Below are 25,828 nucleotides of genomic sequence, written 5' to 3'. Positions count from 1 at the left end.
TTTCTCAAGGAAATGTATGTATATTCCAGTTCTACTGGAGGTTCTTTTTTTGTTGTGTCAGACTCTGGGTCTGTGTTAGAAAAGCAACTTCATTAATGCCTAGATACCACTTCTGTTTGTAATAAACTTTGCAGTTATACACAAATGTAGACTCCTTCAAAGTCTCTTTTATAGTGATTTCCTTTTCATTAGTAGCCAAACAAGTGTCACCAATTAAGTAATAAGAAAGACCAACCCAAAAAAACTCTCATTTTATAGATCCCAGAAACCAATCACATACCATTCCTCTGCTTCCAACAAACTCAAAACTCATATTATTTTATGAATTAGGAGAATTTGAATGTTAAATTTTAAACTAGTTTTTAATCCTGACTTTGACCTTTGACTTGTGTTCCAGTTTCTGTCATCTAAAAAATATTGAATAAATTATCTGACAAATGAGGACTAGCTGATCACATGATGGTAATTAGTGTTATGAAATCTAATAATGCAGTTAAGAATGACAGACATGAGGACTAAAGCATATAAGAAAAATGTTTATGAAATTATTCAAAGAAAGGGAACTAAATGATCCACTAATTATCATTTAATCAACTATATAAAAAATGTATAAACAAATACAGGGATAGAAAGATAGTAGAATGAATGAGGTCATTGACAAGTTTTTACCTCTGTCATTATTCTGAAATTTATATTTTAATCATAAGCAGATATAAATACTAGTGTAGTTTTAAACTAACATATAGCTGTCTTCTACATAATATTAAGGCTATTGTAAATCATTTTACATTATTATTATTATATATTACTACTTTTTATAGTAATTTTAGTAGTATTTTAAGATTAAAACTACACTAAGACTTTGGAGACAATATTTTCCTTTAATTCTCTTATTATATTAGTTTATAATTTATTATATTATAAAAATCTATATGTCATATATTTGCTTTGTTTTATCATTGCATTGTTCTCAATGAATAATTAATGGATTTAAAGTCTTTGGAAAAGTAATGTGTAGACATGGTTATATATGATATGTGATAACTTTAAAGCAGTAAGACCAATTGTTCTATATGACTTTTGGAATTATTCTCATTATTTACTTTTATGTTGTGTTTTGCTAATTAGATCAATTGTGGTCAATCACAGAACTTTTTTTTTTTTTAATGTAGATCACAACGGGAAACATTCCAGTATCCATGGCTTTTATAAACATCACCATTCCTCAATACACCAAAGAAAATAATGCATTGATGTACTTGACAGGAGTGCATGTAGCACAGGTGACTAGTCCAAATATACCTTACTATATCCTCAGTTCAATATGAATACAAAATCCAAGCTGAGCAATTTTTTAAATTAAAAAAAAAAGATAAAATGCTTTTTGGGATAGAGAATGGGTCTGTGATTTCATTAGTATAGGGAAACTGCAGATAAGGAACTTACTTTACCAATGAAGAATGGTATATTATTTGCAATTCCTAGTTTTAGAAAGTTATTTAGATCCCAGAAAGATGAAGTGAGTTGATGATGGTCACATGACCAAAGAATCTGAACCAAAATTCTCCTGGCTTCTACACTGGGTCTCTGACTACTATGTCTGTCTATCTATATGTACTATATATACTAATAAGATACCCATAGATAGATTTTTTTTGTGGTGTACTCTGTGAAGTAATAAGCAGTTAGTAAGCATCTACCATATATAAATATGTTTACATGTTTACTACAAAAGTATATGTTATTTTACATTATATTACATTAGGTTTATATTGTTATATTAGTATTATATTACTTTATGTTATATTATGCATATATATTTATAAAGGACTAGGAAATAGAAAGTATCAGGATTGAAAGGGAACAGTCCAGTGGAAATAGTTGAGCTTATTGACAAATCAAGCAAGATCAGAATGCAATACTCTCATCTTAAGATTGATAGTGGCAATGAAACCCAACATTTATATTGTATATTACATTTATTCTTGCTTCTTCCAATTAACAAGCCAGTAAGTTAAGTAGTACAAATAATATTCCTGTTTAATAAGGAAACTGAGAATCTGACCTATGATTAAATAATTGCAAAGTGTTAAAGGTAGAATTAAAATCCATATTTTTCCTTACTCCAGATATAATATTCTTTGTACCATGCTGTGTTTCCTCTCTATTTGACATATTAAAAGTTTGAGAGACATAGTTTCTAGGTAATTAATAATTTTATTAATCAAGCTAGCAATAATTAATAAAAGGGATCAGTGGCACTTTTGAATGCCAAAGACCTCTTATGGAACATATTCAATGCTTATTTATCTTTGAAAGACTGGGTATTTCTGAGGATGACACTCAACTTTGGTTGATAAGTATGAAAGAGAATAAATATAATAAGATATGGGCTTATTTTAATGAAGGAATGGGGAGACATAACTTTGGTCATGTATTTTCTTCCTAAGTCACTCCCAGCTTTGGGCTGTCAGACCTATCAGATTGGTACACAATTGGCTAGAATGCCATAGATTCAATTCTTTGCAAGATTTTCTAGGTTGGATGAGGCAACAACTCTATCCAGATAAAACAGTCTAGGTGGGGTAAATTTTGGGGAAAGATCAGGGATCTCCATAATAATTTCTTATTTAATAAATATTTCTCTCACTATTCTTCATGGAGTTCATATTACCACAAATAGATAACTTATTCTAGGTCTTTGAGGAAGAAAAAAGATAACTCAATGGATAGATGAAAACGTTATCTTCTTCTAGTATAGAATCTTCTAGATACTAGAGTATACTGCCTTCGAATATTGGAGCATGTGTATGTAGTTTGAGCAGGAGACTAGTACCATCTAAGTAGCCTGAATGCTAATTATCTAGAAATGAATTTCATGTTCAAAAGAGACCTTGGAAATATGGTATTGAAACCCAATATTTAAGAATGTAAAGAGTGTAGAAATCATTCCAAACCTCCCACATCCTTGCTGCAAATAGGTTTGACTCTGTCAGAATCTTATAAAAAGGAAAGTGAATTAATTGAATGATAAGGGAGATATAGAGAATTCCAGATCTCCTCAGCTAGACTACATGGCAGATGCTACTTTCTGGCTAATTCTTAAACTTCTACTTGGCTCAACCTGTCTCATTTACAAAGGGTGTAGATCATCAGAATTGGAGACAAGTTCTATTCTTTCCTAAGACATTGAGTAGCTGTTTGACTTAAAGTCATTTAATTGTTTCAGCCTAACTTTCTTCATTTGTAAAATAGAGATATGATAGCATCTGTTTTACAAGATTATTGTCAAATGAGAAAAATATATAGTAAGCTCTTTGTAAACTTTAAAAGGTTACATAAATGCTAGTACTTATTATTATTAATAGCATTATTCTAGTTATTTAACAGCAAATAGTTTGGAGAGGCATTGTGATTCGATGAAAACTGCACTGCTTCAAAAGTCTGAAGACAGGTTCAAATCTCACTTCTAGTGCTTGCTACCCATGTGTCTTCAAACAAGTCATTCAGCTCCTCTGTCCCTCAGTTCCTTTATATATAAAATGACTTCTGGGATCCTTTCTGATTCCATATTTCTTATTATGTACTTGGTTATATCTAAAACAGTATTTTCAAGAGGCAGCTATGTGGCACAGTAGATTGAGCACTGGCCCTTAGATCAGGAGGACCTGAATTAAAATTTGACCTCAGATATTTATTAGTTGTGTGAGCTTGGGCAAGCTACCTAATCCCAATTATTTCCAAAAACAAACAAACAAACAAACAAACAAAAGCTAAATGGTGTTTTCTTATGTAAGATACATTATTTTGTGGGTTTATAGGAAAACCTGAATCTTAGAATTTTGACTAAAAAGTATTTGGCTAATCATGGTAGTGTTAGTTGAAATTTCTTAGCTTACATGAAAGAAAGCCAGTGCTACACTTTGTACAAACTTCCTTCATACTATGCTGAGGATGAAAGGTTAACAAAGAACAGGCTGAAGACAGCATAATAGTGGGACCCAAGACTATCTGTTCAGTTCAAGAACTATTTCTTAATTTCTTGATATTTGTACTATGTACTCTTCATCAAGGATTAACAAATAACTCTTTCTTTTCCTCCTCTTCCCATCCCCCAATTGGCCTCCTTTTCCCTTATAAGCTTTTCTACACAAAGTCTTAATGAAAATTATTTGCTTTTGCTTTGTAAGTTTGAATTACCAGTTGTGATTGTGTCACTTTCTAGGAAAGTGATATCAGCTGTACTGCAGAAATAAATCCACTAAAAATAGGAGAAACACCTTACTCATTGTCTTTTAAGAAAGAAAACTTCCGAGATATTAAAGAATTGGTGAGTAGAATATATTAAGGTGATTATTTAAGAACTATAATTGCTTCTACATATGTATTAGTTTTCTTTTTTCCTAGACGATTGTTCTTTTCTATTCATTTATAAATAGTGAATAAACATATATTGCCATGCAATACCATATAATCATATGATATATTTTCCCTTAAAGCTATTATGAGTTGGAGTTTGGAGAGAAAATAGTTAAAATCATTCATTGATTTAATTTACCAGTTAGCGTAAGAAGGTGATTCGTGCTTTTGGTTATACATATATATGCCCAAATTGAGATCATTTGGAACCTAACTCATCTTACCTTCATATGTCTTGAAGTTATTAAGAAGCATTTATTAAGTGCTTACTGAAGGCCAACTACTGTGCTAAGCACTGAGAATACAGATACAAGCAAAAAGAAAAAAGGGACAATCTCTGACTTCAAGGAGCTTATTGCATTCTAATGGGAGCAAGACAATTTATAATAAAGAGTGGGAGCATGGTGGTGAAGTCCTAAGAATGAAAAATAGCTGGTCTGAAACCATTTCCAAAGTAGAAGTTCTAGAAAGAACTCATTGATTAATGGGAATACCAAAAATACATGGACTTTTATATACAAAATTGTATTTTTATAAGCTGAAAGTCCAGACTTCTTATAGTGCTTATGAGTCACTGGTAAGTGAAGAAATTTGGTTGTTTGGCATTCATGGTATATTTCTCTATCTATCAACACATATCATCAGATATTCCCTTTACCACCATGTTTGATTTATTAGGCATCCTCACTTGTTTTCTTCACATTTTCATCCACTCTCTGTAGCTCTTTCCTATTGTGCTTTTTGAAATTGAAAAAAATTAACATAACTTTTTCTTAATTAACAAATTGAAAATCTTTCTAGATATAAAAAATGGAGGTGGTACCAGGAGATCATGGGGAAAGAAAGAATGAAATATCATAGAAAAAAATTTTGAGAAGTACCAATCTAAACATCATACATTTTTGAAAAGTTATCTGAATTGTCATATTTTCCTTAGAAATTTAGTTTGTATAAAACCCAAATTCAGCTTATATTTTTCATTGACTAGCTCTCTACATATTTTTGTTTCAAAAAATGCCTATAACTATACTGGTTAAGTGGCTTATGTTCAGACTACTTCAAATTAGAATTATATGTAGTTGGTGCATAAATATTCAAACATAAATTTTGGCTAGTATCTGGATGTATTCAACCAACCATTTTACTTTTCAGCAATTATTTTCAGAAGTCGTACTAAATCTCTTTTCTTTAATATGAACTCTTCCAACTTCAAAGAACTGCAAAACTGCATCATGTAGTAAAATCACCTGCCACCTGAGAGAACTCAGAATGAAAGAAGAATACTTTGTGAATGTGTCTACCAGAATCTGGAATGGGACTTTTGCAGCGGTGAGCATTTATTGTTTCTTGAGCATAAATAGCAAGGTTGAAATAGGCAGAGATAGAAAGCCAGTATCAGAGGATTCTCCATTTGGTATAAAAAGCATTAATGCTAATAATGACCATAGTACTTTGAGTAATTCAGAGTCTGATTGGCACTGATTTTCTATTTCTGTAGACTGAAAAATAAATTGGCTAAAGGAATATTGGAGACTGCATATCCTGCCCACCTTTTTAATAAGACTGCAGGGTAGTGAAAGGGTTGAATTCCACTAAAAAGCAGTTTGCATTTAATCAGTCCATGACTGCATAGAGTCTTTCTCTCTTCATTTTTATTTTGAAGCTTGACGTACTTAACAAAAAACCAGACTCCAAGCGAAGAAGATATGGGTTCAAAGCCTCACCCCTGACACATATAGTCTGCTGTGTCATTTAACTACCTGATAGTCTAGGTAGCTTTATAAGAGCACAAGTTGCAAAGAAGACACTGGCTTGTATTAGGAGGGGGGGGTTCATTATTAGAGTTCTATATGCCAATTAAATTATCAGTCTGTTTCTTTTATGAGCTCAATTATCAATAAACACAGAGTTTTCGGTATGCAAAGATCAAAAAGGAAGATTTATAGGAAATAATAAACTTGGGTCTTAATAGTTTGTTTACAAAAGCTGCTTGGCCTTTCAGTAAAGTCACCTCAGAATCAATAATCTTATGGCATTATGTGAGAACATGGACAAAAAAAGAAAGGTTTTAGCCTCATTGGGTTCATATAGAAGAAGAAATGGAAGAAAAGTAAAGGGAAAGATGCAGCAAAGGCTAATTCTTAGCACATTTTTGTAAAGAGGAAGAGGAAGATGATACCACTATAGTTAAAAGATTAAGATAAGGGTTATATGTCAAAAGACCTTCACATAGCAGAATAGGAAGGAAATGTTTGAATAGGGTTTTGCCCAATTTAATATATGTGGATAACCAAACCAGAAAGTTGTGGTAGAAAGTGCAATTTGGGCTCAGAATTACTGGATTTGACTGACTGTCTGAATGAAACTAACAAAATATCTAGTTTCTATTTCATTTTGTAATTTATTTATTGCCAGAAAATAATTAGCAAAAAGAGATTGTCCAAAAGGAATTTAAAGAGATTAGAACTAGAAGTAATCTTGACAAATCTAATACCCTGTCTAACCTATGCCCAGACAGGTTTGTTATCATTGTTTGTAGCTACTTTGTCTGGGAAGTGGCCAGCCTTAAAGCACCTGGTAAATCAGGACCAAATAAGGATTCCACTTCCAGTATGAGAAGTAGTTGACTTTTTTGCTCTTTTCTTATTATCTTTCTCTGATGGAATTTTATGATATAGACAGCTTTCATAATCATTCAGTTATTATAAAGCAAATTACCCTCCACTATTTCTTTCCAGTTGGAAAAGAAATTCTTTAGTAACTCCTCAGTGCCTATTCACCATCAGACATGACTTGTGGATGAAGCACCATCTGGTGCTTGTTTTGATGAGAAAGTTCTGTAGAGAAAAGGTCCAGACCTAGAGATAGACATGCTAGTCTCTCAGGTAAGTTAAGAAGAAAGAAATGAATGACATCTTCACATTTTTAAGCTTGCAAAGACAGCATTGACTTTGATTTTGCAAATGATATCTGCACATAATTTTAGATGTCTTCCCTATCATCATTTAATGCTTCTCACACTAATTGGATAAATGACCATAAGAATAAGAGTACAGTTCATAGGGTTAATACATGATGCAATAGTATATCTCGGTGTTACCAAGATTAATTAGAGAATAGTCTTGATGCAGCCAGTGAGAAGGAAATAAGTTACTCACTTTTTGGAAGTACATTCACTGTTTCTGGCTAGTAGAGACTGTTTAGTAGATTACCTCATTTAGTATATTAGATGCCGTAGTAACCAGAAAAAAAAGCAGATCCTAAGTGCCAAAGAGAGCAAATGCCCCTCCCCCAAATGAGCAATTTATTCTTTCATGGCTAGATTCAATAAAGCATTAAAGAGAATAACCAAAATGCTCCAATATATGCATAAGGTGCTTCATTTGCAAAGGATTTTCCTCCTTCAAAAGTCTTCCCTCTTTCTTTCTAAAATTTCTTTTAGAAGAGGAGTTTGTTAAGAATGTATTATAGGGAAATGAATAGAACCAGAAGATCACTATACACTTCAATGCTATATGAAGATATATTCTGATGGAAGTGGATATCTTCAACATAAAGAAGATCCAACCCACTTCCAGTTGATCAATGATGGACAGAAATAACTACACCCAGAAAAGGAACACTGGGAAGTGAATGTAAATTGTTAGCACTACTATCTACCCAGGTTACTTATACCTTCAGAATCTAATATTTAATGTGCAACAAGAAAATGGTATTTACACATATATATTGTATCCAGGTTTTATTGTAACACATGTAAAATATATGGGATTGCCTGTCATCGGGGGGAGGGAATGGAGGGAGGGGGGATAGTTTGGAAAAATGAATACAAGGGATAATATTATTTTTAAAAATTACTCATGCATATATAGCGTGGAAAAAAATTCTAAAAAAAAAAAAAGAATGTATTATAGGGGCATCTAGGTGGCGCAGTGGATAGAGTGCCAGCCCTGAATTCAGGAGGACCCGAGTTCAAATGTGGTCTCAGACACTTAACACTTCCTAGTGACCCTGGACAAGTCGCTTAACCCCAGTTTCAGAAGGAAAAAAAATGTATTATAAGAGTGTATTATAAAAAATAAAATTGTATCCTTTATTTTCCTGAATACTCTACCATGACTACCTCAAACCATGTTAGAACCAAGAGGTTTGTGATATGAGTTCTTTGAAAAACTAAGATTATTAGGATGAGGAATGACATGTAGATTATCACTTCTATTAATGACTTGCCCAATTTCCCTTTAATTTGTTTTTAAATCTGACATTAATAAGAAAGTTCTGTTTTACTGGGGAATGTACTTAGGCATCACAAACAAAATTTGCTAAAAATTTTGAAAAATGATACCTCAAAATTCTGTTGATTCCCTTGATCATAAATAATAATCAGAAGTAATTTAGAAAGAATTGTGAAATCATACGCAAAAATGTAATGATTTGGGGGGCACAAATGATGTTTTCATTTTTGCTGACAGCCAAAGGCTAGGACTTCAGAAAAAGAAAAAGAGATTAGGGAAATAAACAACTTTTTATCAAGCTAATTATTTGGTGGGAGGAAGCGAGGAACTAGTTTGGATTTCTGAAACCATAAACACAAAATAGGAAAAATAGGCTCTTCTGGGCTCTTCACTAGAGATGAAGTACATCTAACATGTATGAATGTGTTTGTCTAGAGTATTTCAAATATTATTTCTAATTCAAATAACCATTTATTGTATACCTAAAACATGAAAAAACTATCCTAGACAATGAAAATACAAAGACAAAATAACAATGTAGTCTCTACCCTTGAGAAGCTTATATTCTAAAAGGTTTTTAATTGAGAAAGTCTTGAATAAAAGGGTTTTAAATGAAAAAGGAAGAAATGAGCAAATTGTCCCGATAGCAAAAATAAGAGCTATAATCATAGAATACCAGTAGAGATACTCAGAAAATCACAAGAAATAAAACTTGAGACTAGAGCCAGTAATAGAGTCCGGAATCTATATTTTTATACACAAATGGACAGGCTATAGCCAACAAACAAGGTGAGCTAAAGAACCTAATTCATGAAGAGTTAGAAAAAGAAGTCCCAAAGGAGGATGTCTGAAGGTATATGTTCTCATTAATGGTATTTAAGGAAAGGCTATCCCCCCATTTTTCAGGGGCAAAACAGATTTTTATTCAGGTGTAGTTCATAATATTTTGCTTTTGAGTTCCTTTCCAGTTACAAGACTTTGGGAGATTGTATAAGCAATTCAGAAACAAATGAAAGTTATTTTTAATTGTTTTATGAGGTTTTTTTTTGTTTGCTTTCTTTTTTTCAAAACTTCAAAGACCCCTGATTTCATGGGTTTCAAATCCTTTCACTAACATGAGCAAAACTTTATTTCATGTAAGTAGATTATTTGATGAGTTAATGTAACACAAAAAAATTTGTACAAATACAAAATCATTTCTCAATGTCTCATCCTCAGCATCCACGGAACATTATAACTCAAAAGAATCATAATGATCATCATTTATTTACAAAGAGGGGAACTGAGACCAAGGAAAGTAACATGAATTGCTTAGTCACTGCTACTATTTGTTTTGTAGTAGAGTGGGTAGTAGTAGATGGATCTCCTGATTTCTTCTAGACCTCTGCAAACTCAGCTGGGTTGTCCTTGGACAGTAGGCTTGCCAGCTTGGTGTAATGCTGCTAGATCTTATGCATCTTGGATATAGAGTCACAAGAACCCAATGTCCCTTTTATATCATGATGAGGCATTAGAATGAAGCTTTGATAAAAGACTACTTTCTATCAGATGAAAAATTTGGTTTTTAATTATTCTAATTTTATGGACCATCTTAAATACCAAAAATATAATGAAATTTTGTAATCAGTTTTTGTTTCTAAAAATTCCCCCCAAAAAGAACATGTTGATGCTAATTTCTCTGGATGATAATAATTGATGTGTAATTTTGGTTAAGATATCTCACCTGAATATTAGTAATTGTATCTATGAAATGAGGACAAAAATACATTATTGTTGTGAAGGATAAATGAGATCATGCATCTGCATGAACTTATACGGTATTAATAATAAATGTAAGTTATTGTTGTTATTTATTAGAATTTGTATTTATATTACAGTCATCTTTCCAGACAATTCAGCTGGTAGCAACTGCAAAAGTGGACACAGTTGACCCACAAATATATGTAATTGAAGAAAACACTATTATGGTGAGTGCATTAAATCTTCAACTAAAACAGATGTTATTTTAATGAATTTTTGAATTTTGATGAATTCCTTTCCAGTATTTAAAAGGAAATATGGATTTATTCTATAGAAAATATTGGTGTGCTTTAAAGAAACTTTATAATTGTGAAGTACAGCATTATTATTTACACAATGTATTGTTATTTATTGTTTTGGTAATTGTCAGTATAATTACTGATTAAGTGATGAAACACAATATCATATACAATATGGTTATCTCTTTTTTTCTACATATTGGTCAAATATATGGAAAACATATTTTTGTAACAACAGAGGAAAGAGTGGAGGGTAATAAAAACAAATACTCAGACTGTCTACAGTCCTCATCCCATCTTGTATCATTTTCATTTCTAATCTTTTCTCTTGTAACCTTTTCACTGTATTGTCACACAAAAAATATTAGATCGTAGGCCATACTTAGTTTAATTTTTGTCATTAAAGAATCAATATGCTTTGATTAAGAAGCTTAGCTTTTTAAAATGTGATTCATGGCCCCATATGAATCTCATAGCTTAATGTGGGAATTGTGAAATTATGATTTATTATTAGAAAATGTTTGGTTTGTATACTTTTTATATACTATTTTATATACTATTTTAACCAGGGTGGTATGAAACTTTCTTAGGCAAAAAGGATTTGTGAATAGAAAAAGTTTAAGAAACTCTGCTGTAAAGAAGTATTTTAAGTACTCTTAGAAGTTGAAGCATTTAGAAATAATTTATTATAGGTAGGATTTGTTTTAAAGAGAACAGTGATAATGTGATTTGAAAGTCCACTTATAGGGTTTTTTAATTCAAGGAAAAAATAATACTTTTGAGAAAAGTTTCTTTAATAGAGATATCTTGTTAATTGTCATAAAGGCATGTCTTGTCAAAAACTGGAATAATTTATCATGTCCACATGCTGAAACTAAATAGAATAAAATGTAGCATATTTTTAAAAATTTTTTCTATCAAGCTGATTTGCTAACACTATGCATTATGCAGTTTTCTTTTGAGTCTTTTATGCAGTGTCTAGGAAATAACAATGCACATGGTCACTCAGAGGTCAGCTTAACCAAAATTATGTCAGTTAGCTGCCTTGGGGTTTATTCAGAATTGGTGGAAAATCCAAGGCACCCACAGATTCCAAGATACTGGAAATGACCTAAAATAGAATGTGTAGCAATATTACCATTTCTTTGCCTAAAAGGGAAAAGTGGTTCTTTGTGTAGGCTTAAATGGAGGGACTCCATCTGCTTCTGGCTTAGCATCCTCATAGAAGTACTAGCTCCTACCCTTCAGGGCCTGAGACTTGGAAAATCAGAAATATAGCCAAGAAAATATGTGAATGTGGCATTCTATTAAGTATTTATGGACTTGGCCTAAAAAAAGTGATTTGTTACAGATTTTTAAAAGGATGATTTGTAGGAAAATTTGGATTCAACACTTATAGCAACTTACTTGTTCTAGGTACTGTATTATGGTGCATACAACAATGAAGAAGACATAGATCCTCCTAAGGGAATATGATGTTTGAGGAAATATCGTAAGCAAATATATAGCATTCTCTATATATTAAAAATAAGTGTGGGCTGAAAGTTAATTTGTCCTAATTGTATGGGAGAAATGAGTCTATAAAAGTGGTGTGGAACCACAATAAGGAGCATCTTGAATGATAGGCCAAGGAGATAAGATATGATTCTTTATATGGAGTCTATTGAAGATGAAGTGATGAAGGAGAAGGGAAGAATTATATCCGGAGGATATCATGGAATCTAAGAGTTGCAAAGGACTTAAAGGCTTCCTGATACAATCTTATTTTTCCCTCTTTAGTACTGCTGACAGTATTATCCCAGAGATAGTATGTAGGGAAGGGAAGAAGGAAGCAAACATTTATGAAATGCCTACAGTGTTCTAGGTCCTGTGCTAAATATTTGATAGAAATTACCTTATTTGCTCTTCACAACAATCCTGTGAAATAGGTATCATTATTATCCTCAGTTTACAATTGAGGAAACTGAATCAGGTGGTGATTAAATGATTTTCTCAGGGTCACACTTCTAGTATCTAAAGCTGGTCTTGAAATCAAATCTTCCTGATTCCCAGTCCCAATGTTCTTTTTAATGCACCACCACTCCAGAATAAAACTGGAGGTAGAGAAACCAGAGAGTTGACTCATACATTAGAAATGGTAAGTCAATCTGCCAATCCCTTGGTTGTTTTAGAAGGCAAGAGAAAAGGGTTGGTAAATAAATACATTTTACTTAATTGAAAATAAAAATGGAAAACTATAATGAATTCTGGCATTGAGTGTCCTTCATAATATACCTATACACATGTATTTTCCAGTTGTCTTACATCTTACTCTCTGAGACAAGCTTTTTAATCCAGTGACTGGCTCCCTGGCTGATCCACAAAGAAGATGCTCCATCTCTCACTCTGGTCATTTTCTTTGACTGTTCCCCATGGCTGGAATGTTCCAGCTTACTTGGCTTCTTTCAAGTCCCAACTAAAACTCTACCTTCTAGATGAAGCTTTTACTAGCCTCTCTTGATTCTAGTGCCTGTTCTGTTAGTTATTCATTTATCTTCTATAAAGGTTGTTTGTACATATTTGTTTGCCTTATGTTTCCCCTTTTAGACCAGGGACTGCCTTTTTTGCCTCTTTTTGTATTCTCAGCATTTTGCACAGTGAAAAGTACATGGGTACATGGTAGTTACTTAATATTATATATATATATATATATATATATATATATATAAATCATTATCAATAGTTTCTAATAAAACAATAAGAAAAGTGAACACATTGTTAACTAGATCTTAGGGAAGAAGTTCATTACCTGTTTCCATCATCAAGAAAAGCTTGATGGAGAAGGCAGCATTTGAGTTAAACTTTAAAGCAGGGGTTTTTAAATTTTAATGACTATATTTAAGTAGAATTGGTTTTCTTTGTAATTCTATCCATTTTACTTTTTGCATTTAAAACATGATTCTGAGAAGGAATCTCTAGACATTTACTAGATTGCAAAGGGGATCCATGACACTAAAAAGCTTAAGGACTCATTTTAAAAAGAATATATTGTTGTTATTCAGTCTGGCAAAGATACTGGAGTGGCTTGCTATTTCCTCATTTTACAACTAAGCAAACTGAGGCAAACTAGATTAAGTAACTTGTTCAAGATCACACAAGTAGCTGAAGCCAATTTGAACTCAGGAAGGTGAGTCTTCTTGACTCCAGGCCCAGAACTTTGTTATATATGGAATATTTGAGGTTCAAACTATGAGCCAGCACTGTTGTGAAGAGGTCATGGCAAAGGAACCATACCATTGAGCTCAGACAAGGGAATAGCCCACCTATCATGGACAGGGTGAGCTCATCTAGGTTCCTCCCAAGGGGACCAGAATTGTCTTTCTTTTGTTTCCCATGTCTTAAATCACTCTTTCCACTGGGCTGTTCCATTTGTGTCTGCTAGGAGCCATTCCCAATTTCCTCTCAAATTGCCTTCCCCCAAACAGAGCTTCTTTACATGGCATTCTCTATCCCCCTCACCCTAGCCACAGTCTTGAACACAGCCTCTTCTGTCAGTCCCTGCCCACTCTTTCCTTGGCCTCTTGACCTAGGAACCTTTTCCTTCTTCTCCCTTCAATGCTGAAGCTAAAACCTGGAACCTAAACTTTGCAGATTATGCCAGAGCTGGCTCCTGCTGCTTCCCCCTCTTCCTGGCAGTCAGTAGGATAAAGAGAAGCCCTCTCTGAAAGTTGTCCCTATGTGAGGTGACTGCCCTCTCTGACTTCAGGCTGGCTTCAATGCTGCCTTTCTTTTTTCCTTCTCTTCAACTTCCTGGTTATTAATCATCAGTCCTCCTTGCTGTATAATTCCTATGCTTGGTATCACAATGTCTTGGTTCTTTCTTTTATAAATTGAAGAAGAAATAATGAAAAAAAATAGAGTGGTTTGCTATTTCATCATTTTTACAACTAAGAAAACTGAGGCAAACAAGGTTAACTCACTAACTCAAAGTCACATAGCCAGAAAGTATTTGAGGCTGATTTAATCTCAAGTCTTCCTGACTCCATGTAATATTTGTTACAGGTTTATTTTTTTTTTCTTTCTCCCCTTTTTTGTTTAATTTGGAACTGGCAATGGGAGGGAGCAGGAAGGTAAGGGATAGAATAGCCAAGCAAAGAAAAAGAAAATGTCTTTGATACATTTTTCTTTCTTTTTCTGAAGCTGGGGTTAAGTGACTTGCCCAGGGTCACACAGTTAGGAAGTGTTAAGTGTCTGAGACCAGATTTGAACTCGAGTCCTCCTGAATTCAAGGCTGATGCTCTATCCATTGCACCACCTAGCTGCCCCAATACACCAAAGGAAGGCCAGAAAGAAACACAGACAAGAAAGAGAACTTTGAAACTTAAATGCTGGATTTATTGTACTTAAAAATAGAAGCAATCCATGCATAACAGAGATTTGTGGTTTCATTTATCATATCTTTCTTTCCTAGTTTCTATATGGAAATGCTCACTTGTATGGTGTATGCTAAATTTAGATTTAAAATGTAAATTTAAAAATAAGTATGGATATAGAGAGATTAAAAATATATGTGCATATATACATATACATACATGCATCCATACATATATACATACATGTATGTATGTATTAGAGAAAGTGAGTGGGAAGTACTCCAGGCAGAGGGAAAAGCTCGAGCAAAGACATGCGGATAGAAAATCTGAAATATAAGTAGAATGGTAAATATTCCAGAAGATCTATATGCTAAAAGACTAGAAAGATTGCAGGGGAGAGACCTAACAAATAACAGAAGGCTTTGAATACTAGTGTCTGTTGCAGTTACTTAGGATTCTTTTATCGATTTCTTACCAAGACATTTTGTGAAAAAAGAGAAATCAAAACGAGGAACATGCATCATTCAAGGAGAGGCAAGAGGTTCAATAATTTGATGAATCAGATTGTTTTTAGTAACTTCAGTTGATTGATGCACTCTTATTCTGCCCAGTATATTTAAGAGGTTTAAAAGTTCCTACTCTCCCATACTGTACGATGAAGATTATCTAAGTTCTAGTAAGAGTTGTAACAGATAATATCCAGCAGGGCATCTCATTCAAACTAAGTAAAATAACTTTAACATCTCCATTGCAATAAAAGAACAATGATGTGACAGTGGTCTAAAGTAGAAGAGAATGAGAAGATAGTTGTAGGCAGATAAGAGCCAATGACTGTGAGCAGTGTTGCCTAGGAACCAGAACATCTAGGCAAACTACTGAGCTGCTTAGAAGAAATTAGGGTTAGACCAACATATTGTTTCATACCACAATAGGCTGAAAATGGATACATGACTTCAATGTAAAAAATCATACCATAAACAAAAAAATTTTAGAGAATGAGACCTATTTTTTCAGTGGCTGTGGCTAGTGGCATGTTCTTAACCAAACAAGGAACAAAACTAATCACAAAAGATAAAATAGATCATTTTGATTACATAAAATTGAAAAGCTATTATGAAGTTGGGAAAGGAAGCCAAACTGCCAAATATTTAAAAAAATCTTTGCATCAAATATTTCTGATAAGATTATGATATACAATAGAAAAATAAGAAGTTAATATCAATATAGGAAACTGAGTCATTCCCCAATGGATACAGAATCAAAGGATTTAGACAAATATTTCTCAAAAGTTAAATTGTAATTTATTTAACATTTTTAAGTAGAGAAATTACATGATCAAATCTGTGCAATTCTGAAGGATCAGTCCTACTTACCTCAGCTGTCTCATTTTATATTATTATAATCCTTTATAAAAATTTTTTCTGTATAAACAAGGCTTCTTATTGTTCCCCAATATAGCAGGGTTATGGTAGCAGAGTTTTAGGGTCAATTAAACCCACTTATAGACTGCATGGGGAAGTCACACATCAGCCTTTTACTTAACTCATCACTATATACCTTCTCATCATCATAAACTCTAAGGTAATCTGGGGGAATATATTTTTGCTAATGACTAAAACTGCATGCAGCCACTCTCAATTAATATATTCTAAATCATCATAATAGTTTATTAATAATTTGAAGAAAATTCTATCCACATAAATATATGGTTTTGGGGCATGGCACTAAAATTCCTTGGATCTCGGTTTTCTCATCTATAAAATATGGAAGTTGAACTAGATGATTCTGAGGACCCCATTCAGCTCTAGATTTATGATACTGTGGCCTCTTTCAATATATCAAAACCCCTAACCCCCAGGCTTAAACAGCAAAGTTATTAGATATACAATTTATTGATGATATAACAAATTATAATTTAGATAAACAATTTTTACAATGGTTTGGCTCTGAGAATGATCACATTAAGAATCATCACTTCAACAACTTTATTATTTCAATTATAATCTTCTCATATCTGATTACCATTCAGTTCACTGAGGCTATCAATTAAAATTTCTTTTCAAAAATTCTCTGATGAATAAAATGAAAGATTAAAACAGGTGTTTCCAGAAAAAAAAGTTGACTTTAGCCTTCCTCTCTGTCTTTCCACAGTTTCTTTCAAATCATTGCTCTTATTTTCAGAATAGCATTAAACTACTATTTGTGAAAAGAAAGAAGGAAAAAAGAAAGGAAAGAAGGATATTAGTTAGGAAATTAGTTTAGATTCTTTGAGACTAGGCTGAAGAGAAGATTTTTTGCTTCAATTGCTACCTTAGCTTAATCACTGAATGGCTGCAGCCTCAGTCAAACTCAAACCTTAGCTTAAAAAGGCTGAGGTCTTCCATTTCATTTAAGGCCATTTATAGTTGTCTTGATCTATATCTGGCAACTGGAGCCAGGTGGCTCTGGGTGGGAAAGTGCAGCAGGTGACCTTGCACAGCTCTCCCTCACTTCAATCCAATTCACTTGCATGTTGTGGCACCCCTTCCCTGATGTCATGGTCCTCTTTGAGAACTGAGAACAAATAATAACTTCTTTATGGAATGAAAAGCAAACTGTCAGAGTCCAAGTATCCAAAATTTGTCCAAGGAGATAGTAACAAATCGTATATTCACTGTAGCAGAAGCTTTATTGGAGCTGGTGTTTCTGACATTCTGTCTACAGTTCCCATGCAGTTGCACAAACTTCCCTATGAATAGAATGCCCTCCTTCCTCACGTGTTAGCAGCCCCAAGTTTCTGCCAGGTTTCCCTCAAGCCTCACCTTCTCCTTGGAGCATTCTCTGTTCCCCAAGTTTATTCAAAACCTGACTTTGCTGCTTAATTTACTGTGTGAACCTTTGAGATTCTGATTCCTTACTTCTAAGTTAAGGGGGTTTGGTGGCCTTCTAAGATCCCTACTTAGTCTAAATGTATGATTCTTATGATTTCTTTTTCCTCAAATGACCTTGCACTTACTGATCTATGCATGTATTATTTGTTCCCCCTTATCCCCTCTGTTAGAATATAAAGTCCTTCACAGTTAGAACTGTTTAAATTTTTGGCTGTTTGCCCTTTGTGTCTTAAGCATAGTGAGGATTAATAAATGTTGAATTGAGTTGTCTTGAACTTTGAGGAACACTTAAGTGCTTAAAAGCTAGTGAAGGAGAAGGAGAAGAAATAGGAGAATCATTACTTTGTTACAATGCTGGTAGAAATTAAGAATCATTACAGTTACAGATCAAAATGTTATACAAACCAAGGGAAGAAGTATTCAAAGTAGCCTTGAGGAAATATTGTAGAAGTCATAGAGGATGAGAATAGGGGAAAATAGCCATTGGAATTGATAATTAGGCAGACATTTTGAGATACAGTTTCAGGAGAATTCTAGAAATGGAAACCAGTTTGGAAGGTATTTGCAAGGGTTTGAGGAAAGAGTGAGCATGAGGGAATGTAGAAATGAAATATAAGAAACTTTTTCAAGAAGTTTGACCATGGAAGTGGGCAAGAAATGAAGAGATGAAATGGTAGCTGAATAAAATAAAAATACAAGAGCAAGGTTTTCTTAGACATGAAGTAACCTGAACATGTTGGTAGGCAAATGGAAAGAAGTCAATGGAAAAGAGATTGAAGATGAATGAGTCTTTTTTTTAAAACAAATATTTTTAAATCTACTAAATAAAATAAATCGTCTCTACTCACAATTACTCAGCAACATTATACATTTTCTCTTTCCTTCCTACCTGAGAAATATAGCCCTTGATCTCCATTCTTTCCCTTGCCTCCCATACCTTGTCCAGGTATCCTTCTGAGAAGATATTGAGGAAAGGAAAGGATTCATAGAATTAAAGATTTAGAGTGGAAAGAAGCTTATTGACCATCCAGTCCAAACTCATTTTTATTTAGCAGCTTTTCAGGTGGTACATTAAAGGCTCAATTTTTGTTTTCTGAAGAAATTAAACCATAAAACCTTTTAACAAGAAACCTAGCCTACACACAAAACCACAAAAAGCTGTTTTCTGTTAACAGTGTTAGTCAATTGTATGTATATCAATAATGCCCCTGTCTTTTATACTCCTTTTGACTGTATTCTGTAAAAGAGAGGGTAAGAATTAATTTCATAATTTTTTATAAAATGAGTTAGAGAACAAAATACAAAACTTTCCTTGTTAAAATCATTAGAGTAGTCATTCAATGACATCTCTCAAAGATTGCTTTAGCAAAATGCCACACCTTACATTGGGTCAAGTTCATCTAAAGAAGGGGCACCAGTATGAGTATTGAGCTATGCAGTGTTCCATGGTCCCATGCAAATACATGAAAATTTCCAAATCCTAAAAAGTGGTCTTGAATTAGAAAGTTGAGAATAGTACATATTTTGAAAAGTCAGGTTTGTTTGTTTTTTAACCACAATTGTCCTCTAAATAGAAGAGCTTTTAAAACTTCATTTGCTTTGTTTTTCTCACTCTACATCCCTATTCATTTATTTGTTCATTCAGCATATATAAGAAGTCCCAAACATTTGCAGCATCCTGTTTAAGAATTGGAACAAGACACAATGATAAATATGATTTTTTATCCCTAAGAGGCTTGCAAACAAGTAGTGTGTGTACCTGTATTTTTTTAAACAAAAAACTAATATGAGTTTCTTAATGCTCCTTCTACAGTGATGGACATGGATTTCAAAACTTTCTGTTTGTATCATATAAATAATCAACTTATTTAAGTTTTGAGGCAGTGCATTTTTAATTATTTGCTATGTTTCTTCTATCCATATAGATATTAGAGGAATCAAAGTTTGAGAAAAGAAAAAAAAACAAGAAAAAATTAGTGTCCTTAGCATTACTTAAAACAAATTTATATACCAAGTACTTATAATTTCATCAGTATAGGTACTCCTTTCACATAGGCAGATAGCAGTAGATCCTCTGTAAGTAATTTCTGGATAATATAATTATTCTCTTACTAATACCAACATCATAATAAGAGAATGCTCATTTGACCATTTCTCATATCAAAAATCTTTAATGGCAGTGGACTTACGATTTATATGCCCTTTGAAGAGTTCAGTGTTCCTGAAGTGTGCCAATCACCTCTGATTGATTAACACAGTGGGAAGTGGGCTATATTAAAATAAGGGGTTTGGGGTATATCACTTAGGTCATTCAAATCTTGGTCAAAAGAAAATCAATTTCCATATCACCTATCTTAAAAGAAAGGGAAAAATCAACATTTTCCCAGATCTGTCTGAGCAAACACATCTACGTGTTAGGCACAATTTAGAATTTGTCATAGTGTTAGATTTTGGCTTAGGTAAATCTTTAAGAGAGATTTCCCACACTGTTTGGTTTCTGGATACAAAAGCAGAAAACGTGAAAAACCTGGTTATTAAATATGAGAGAGAAATAATTTCTCACATTTACTTTAGCCAAAAGTATACATCATCTTCTAATTAAGAATATTCTGAAGTAAGCCTGCCTGGCATTTTGATGAGAGTCAAATACTTAATCTATTATTGAATTTATGCTTAAAGCCTTTCCAGCTTGATGTTAAACCTGCCAAAGCTTGTGCTCTGACTCACACCCTTTAACAACCCAGGCCATCTGTGTGTCACATCATGGAATTTGTAAAGAGATACTCTTTAAAATTATATTTTGAAGGAGCTAAGCTACTACATTACTGTTGGAACAAATCTTTTATTAATCTCTCTAGGCCTCAGTATCACTTGTAAAGCATTAGGTTATATTATCTCCATTACATCATTCAGAAAATGTTTGATATTATATGATTCTAATTTTAATATATACTTTCAGATTCCAGTTACAATAATGAAGCCTGATGAGAAAGCTGAAGTACCAGTAGGAGTTATCATTGGAAGTATAATTGCTGGCCTCCTCTTGCTATTAGCCCTAACTATTATTTTGTGGAAGGTAAACAATAAATGGCTAAGGGTGTGTGTGTGTGTGTGTGTGTGTGTGTGTGTGTGTGTGTGTGTGTGTACAGTTGAGCAATACAAGCTATTTGTCATAGGTATTGATAATGTAAATCTTACTGTCTTCATTTTCATTCTCCTTTCAAATAGTTGTATAGTACTTCCCTTCTTGTTCCCTCTGTTAGACCAGGTACAAGGATTGATTAGCATCCAGTACTTAAAATACATGTAAAATTTGTACAAATATATCATCTATGAAAGACATTTGTAATCTGAAGACTTACTACCTCCTGAGAGATGTATCTTGATCTAAAATCACCATTCTTTGGAGTCTAGAATTTAGTGATTTTTTTTTCTTCTCTCAGGGATTTTTGTTTTGTTTTCTTAAGCTAAACCCAAATTAAAGGGGGAGAGGGAAAGAGAGAGAGAGAGAGAGAGAGAGAGACAGACAGACAGACAGACAGACAGACAGACAGACAGACACTATTGCTGGAGAGTAAGAATAGAAATTGAAGGTCATCATTTCTTGATTATCTTGATTAGCAAACTGAGACCCACTCATTGAAGTTAAGTGATCTGGCTAAGATCATGAAAGTAGTAAGTAGCAGAGAAGGGATTTGAACTCATGACATGATTTAAGTATAGTATTCTTTCCATTGCCTTGCTCTGTTTCTCAAATGAATGTCTAGAACTTCACACACACACACACACACACACACACACACACACACACACACACACACATTTTCGTGTCTTTTTAAAACTTAATTTGATATTGATCTTTTTATCTATCCCTCATAGTTCTCAAGGGTCTTATATTTATCTTTATGTTTTTTTTTTCCATCTTCTAATAAATAATTAGTCATTGGGATACAGAACTCTGCTGAAATTGTCTTTAGGTACAAGGCCAAAACTCTCTTGGACAAATTCACTTCACTTCTTCAAACTAATTTTTCTTCTTGTGAAAAAAGAGAGTGCTGAAATAGATGATTTCTAAAACCCCCTCCAACTGTAATTCTATGTATAAAGGCAAATGTGAAGAAATGAACTTAATTGCAAAAAAGAGTAGCTTATCTGCAAATTAGCAGCTGCTTCCTAATCAAATTCAGCATTATAATTGAAATAGAATTTATTTAATAAAAAGAAAACTCATTAATCCCAAAGATATTGATTTAAAAATGATTAATAACATTTAAATTTAGTGATTAAAAGTTTTAAACTAAAATAAAAGTTTTTGTGGAGTTTGGAATAATATGTTTCATTTATTAAATTAATTATCTTTCAGCTATATAAAATTATATTAAATGTGTGCAGGAAGAGAAGGAAGCAGAAAAGAGAATTGTTATAGAGGCAGAATCAATAAAATTTGATGACTGATTAAATAACTAGGATGAAAAGGAGGAAAATGTCAGGAACTGGCTCAAAAAGGAAAAATTTGGACTATGGGAAGGATTGTAGATTTTCTAAACAGAAAATGAGATGTTCTTGAAAAAGAATTCAACATATAAACAAAAAGAATCTTAACTGTTTAAGCAACTTTCACACCATATAAGACACATTTATGACCTAAATATCCAAACTGATGCATTTATAAATTTGCTAACCTATGTGCAAATTAATATATAAAAAACCCTAATATAGAAAAGTAAATTTGAGTTTAAATGAATATCAACATTACTTTTGAAAACAAACCCTTTCCCTAAACATCATATTTTCTGTTAGAAAATCTACAATCCTTCCCATAGTCCAAGTTTTTCCTTTTTGAGCCAGTTCCTGACTTTTCCCTATCCTTCACCCTAATGACCTAATCAAATGCCAAATCTTATTGATTCTGCCTCTACAGCAGTTCACTTTGTCTGCCCCCTTCACACATTTAATTTAGATCTTCATTGCCTTTTATTGGACTAATACTTTTACTGATGAAAACTGCACTAAGACTTTTGGGAATTTCTATATAAGAGCTTCTAAGCTGATTCTGTTTTTTCTCTCTCAAATATAGCCTTTGCATAGTCAAAATTACTTCCTAATTCATGTCTGTGTCACTCCCATCCTCAAAAAAACCTGTAGCAACTATCAGATAAAGTTATATGAGGGAAAGAATTATATAAGATTTGAGGTTAGAGAACTTAAGTTTTAACTCCAATCTTTTTTACTCACCATTTGTGTGACCCTGGGCAAGTTGTTTCTTCATCTATACAAATAGGGGATTGGGTTTAGATGACTCTTTTAATTTTTTTTTTTTTTTTGCTGAGGTAATTGGAGTTAAGTGACTTGCCCAGGGTCACACAGCTAGGAAGTATTAAGTATCAGAGGCTGGATTTGAACTTGGGTCCTCCTGACTTCAGGGCCAGTGCTCTGCGCTAAAGTCACTGTGCCAAAAAGTCACTGTGCCAGACTCTTTTAATTCTAAGTGATTCTGTGATCTTATAAGGTATGAATTCCTTTGCCTGGTAGTTAAAGCCCTCAACAATCTGGCTCCCACCTACTTCATACCAGTCTCTTTCACAAACTCTATATTCCAGCTAAACTGAACAGTTCTGCTTTTACCAAATCTCCACCTCCTGCCTCTGTTCCCCACTGCTAGAATACACATCCATTATTTCTATCTGACTTGATACTGTGCCACCTGGAATATTACCCACAGACTGGACCCCTAGAAATTATATCCCTAATTCAACAGGAAGTTATACAATCAGTTTGGGACTTCCACTTTAGGATTAGGATAGCTTAAGGAGTGAGTGAGAGATGCACCTAGCCCATTATTTCATGACAGACTCAGACCTGATCACGCTTCATGTCCCATCCAGTTGTCTAAGCTATTCATCCATAGCTTATCTGCCATGCCAATGTACACATAGCCACCCCACCTTCTTCCTCTTGGTGACGGCACAGTAATCCAATCATTAATACTATTGTTTTTGGTAAGGGACATTTCAGATCAGAACTCCCTTATCTGGTCAGCACTCTTTGAATGTGTTTTTTCTGCAAAAATTGTCTCATTTTTTTATTTGCATTCTCATGGTTTATCATGTGCCTTAGTAAATGTTTGCTTAACAAATGCATTTTCATTCACTTTCTGTTCATCTTTTCCTCTCAGAATCTTCCTTTTTTTTTTTAAACTCAGCTCAAATACTATCTCTTCAGCAAAACTTTGATTCCTACAGCAGTTAATATTCTCTCTCTAACTAGTATAGGAGGTCCAGTCCCATCTCAGTAGAATTTAAGCTCTCTAAAGGCAGCAAGTTGTTTTTTGTCTTACCATCCTCAGGGATAAGTAATGAATAAAGTACCTTGCATAAATTAGGCATTTAATAAAGGCTTGTCAAATTGAATTGATTGCACTTTGGGTGTTGAGTGGTAAAGTGATGATACAGAAATATATCAAAAATATGTTAACATCAGATTGTTGTTTTTGTTTTGTTTCGTTTTTACAGCTTGGTTTTTTCAAGAGGAAATATGAGAAAATGGCCAAAAATCCAGATGAAATTGATGAGACAACAGAACTAAATAGCTGAATTGCTATAGTCTTCTAGCACAACTGTAGCTGGACATCCTTTGAATGACTGATGTTTTCAAATGTCAAAAACTCTTTTTTTTTAATTTTGTGGATGAAATAACTTTACAAATTTTATTTTAAGAGAAGCTGCTGGCCAGTTTGGGAATAGAGAATTCTTTGTGTGTGTATGAAGGGGGGGTAAGGGGAGAATTAGTTCTTTGAAAGTTGGGGGTTTTATATTATATTAAAAACAAAGTCTTTGAACTGGCTGGGCCAGAGTTTATATTGACAGAATACATTGTTAGAAATTCTAAGCATTTTGTAGCCCACAAGTGTTAGCAAAACACAGCCTTATTTTCAGAAGTTTACTAGAAAATAGTGTCCTGAAGTTATGGTTTGCCTTCATTGCAAAAGGAAGATAGAGAAGCTTTTAATTTCAGGATGGTTATTCTGTATCTTTTTAATCTGAATTATCATGCAAATGAGATGAGACTGCAAAACACAGGCAAAGGACATGTGAGTAGCATAGCTAGAGAATTGTGAAGATGAAGTTTAATCTGGTTATCATGGGTACAAGGGAAATAAATGGTTACTGGAGTTGGAGATGACCTGGATTCAAATCCTTCCTATGATGTTCACTATCTGTGTGTTTTTGGTTAAATCATTGACCTCCCTGAGCCTTCATTCCCTAAGCTGTGAAATAAAGAGGTTGATTTAGATGACCTCTGAGGTCTCTTCTAACTGTAAATCTATGATTTTTGCTTATTAGACAAGATCCTTTCTCCCCTCTTTGAGTTGCAGATGTTGTTGCTTTTAGGTGACTATCTAGTTATCACAATTAAGAAATTAGGCCACTGGACAGCTTTCCTGAGCAGCTCCCACCTTCCCATAGCCTTTTCCCTTCCACCCTTTCTGAACTAAAATTTTCTAAAAGCTCCCAGTGTATTCTATTTTTTGGTTCTACCATTGGAATATGAGCTATAAGAATATCTTTGGTTTTGCATGTATGGTTTATCATTCCCAAACCACCTAGGTCATCTGAAGCCTTTCCAGTTTAGAGTTAGCTCACCTATAAAAATGCAAGTTAGTTTATCTATAAAATCAAGGTATTGGACTAAATGTCTTCTGAGGTCACTTCAGAGAACTCTAAAATGCTTTTCAATGTAAAGTACAAAGCAACAACTAAACCAAGAATTAAATTTGGCATTGGAATGTAGCTAAAGAAAAAGATTCAGGCTCTTTCCTGCCTTTTAAAAATAATCCCAACATCTAAACCAGCTGAGCAGTGATGAATAACTGAACTTGATAGTAGAGATAATCAATTGTCCTGTATTCTTAT

General features: G+C 33.4%; 1 protein-coding gene across 1 annotated transcript in view; it reads left to right on the top strand.

Annotated features, from left to right (window-relative positions):
* The window catches only part of ITGA2 (integrin subunit alpha 2), a 148,418-nt gene extending 123,786 nt beyond the window's left edge, over positions 1–24,632 (top strand). The window contains exons 25-30 of the mRNA XM_074282541.1: positions 1,173–1,283; positions 4,226–4,330; positions 5,635–5,748; positions 10,532–10,621; positions 20,875–20,991; positions 24,428–24,632. Coding sequence (XP_074138642.1) covers positions 1,173–1,283; positions 4,226–4,330; positions 5,635–5,748; positions 10,532–10,621; positions 20,875–20,991; positions 24,428–24,508 — 618 coding nt within the window. The 3' untranslated portion in view covers positions 24,509–24,632. The remainder of the gene's footprint in view (positions 1–1,172; positions 1,284–4,225; positions 4,331–5,634; positions 5,749–10,531; positions 10,622–20,874; positions 20,992–24,427) is intronic.
* Positions 24,633–25,828: the final 1,196 nt, after the last annotated feature.

The sequence above is a fragment of the Sminthopsis crassicaudata genome, chromosome 1, assembly GCF_048593235.1.
Source record: "Sminthopsis crassicaudata isolate SCR6 chromosome 1, ASM4859323v1, whole genome shotgun sequence".
NCBI classification, from domain to species: Eukaryota; Metazoa; Chordata; class Mammalia; order Dasyuromorphia; family Dasyuridae; genus Sminthopsis; species Sminthopsis crassicaudata.
This window is presented reverse-complemented; position numbering and strand designations above follow the sequence as displayed.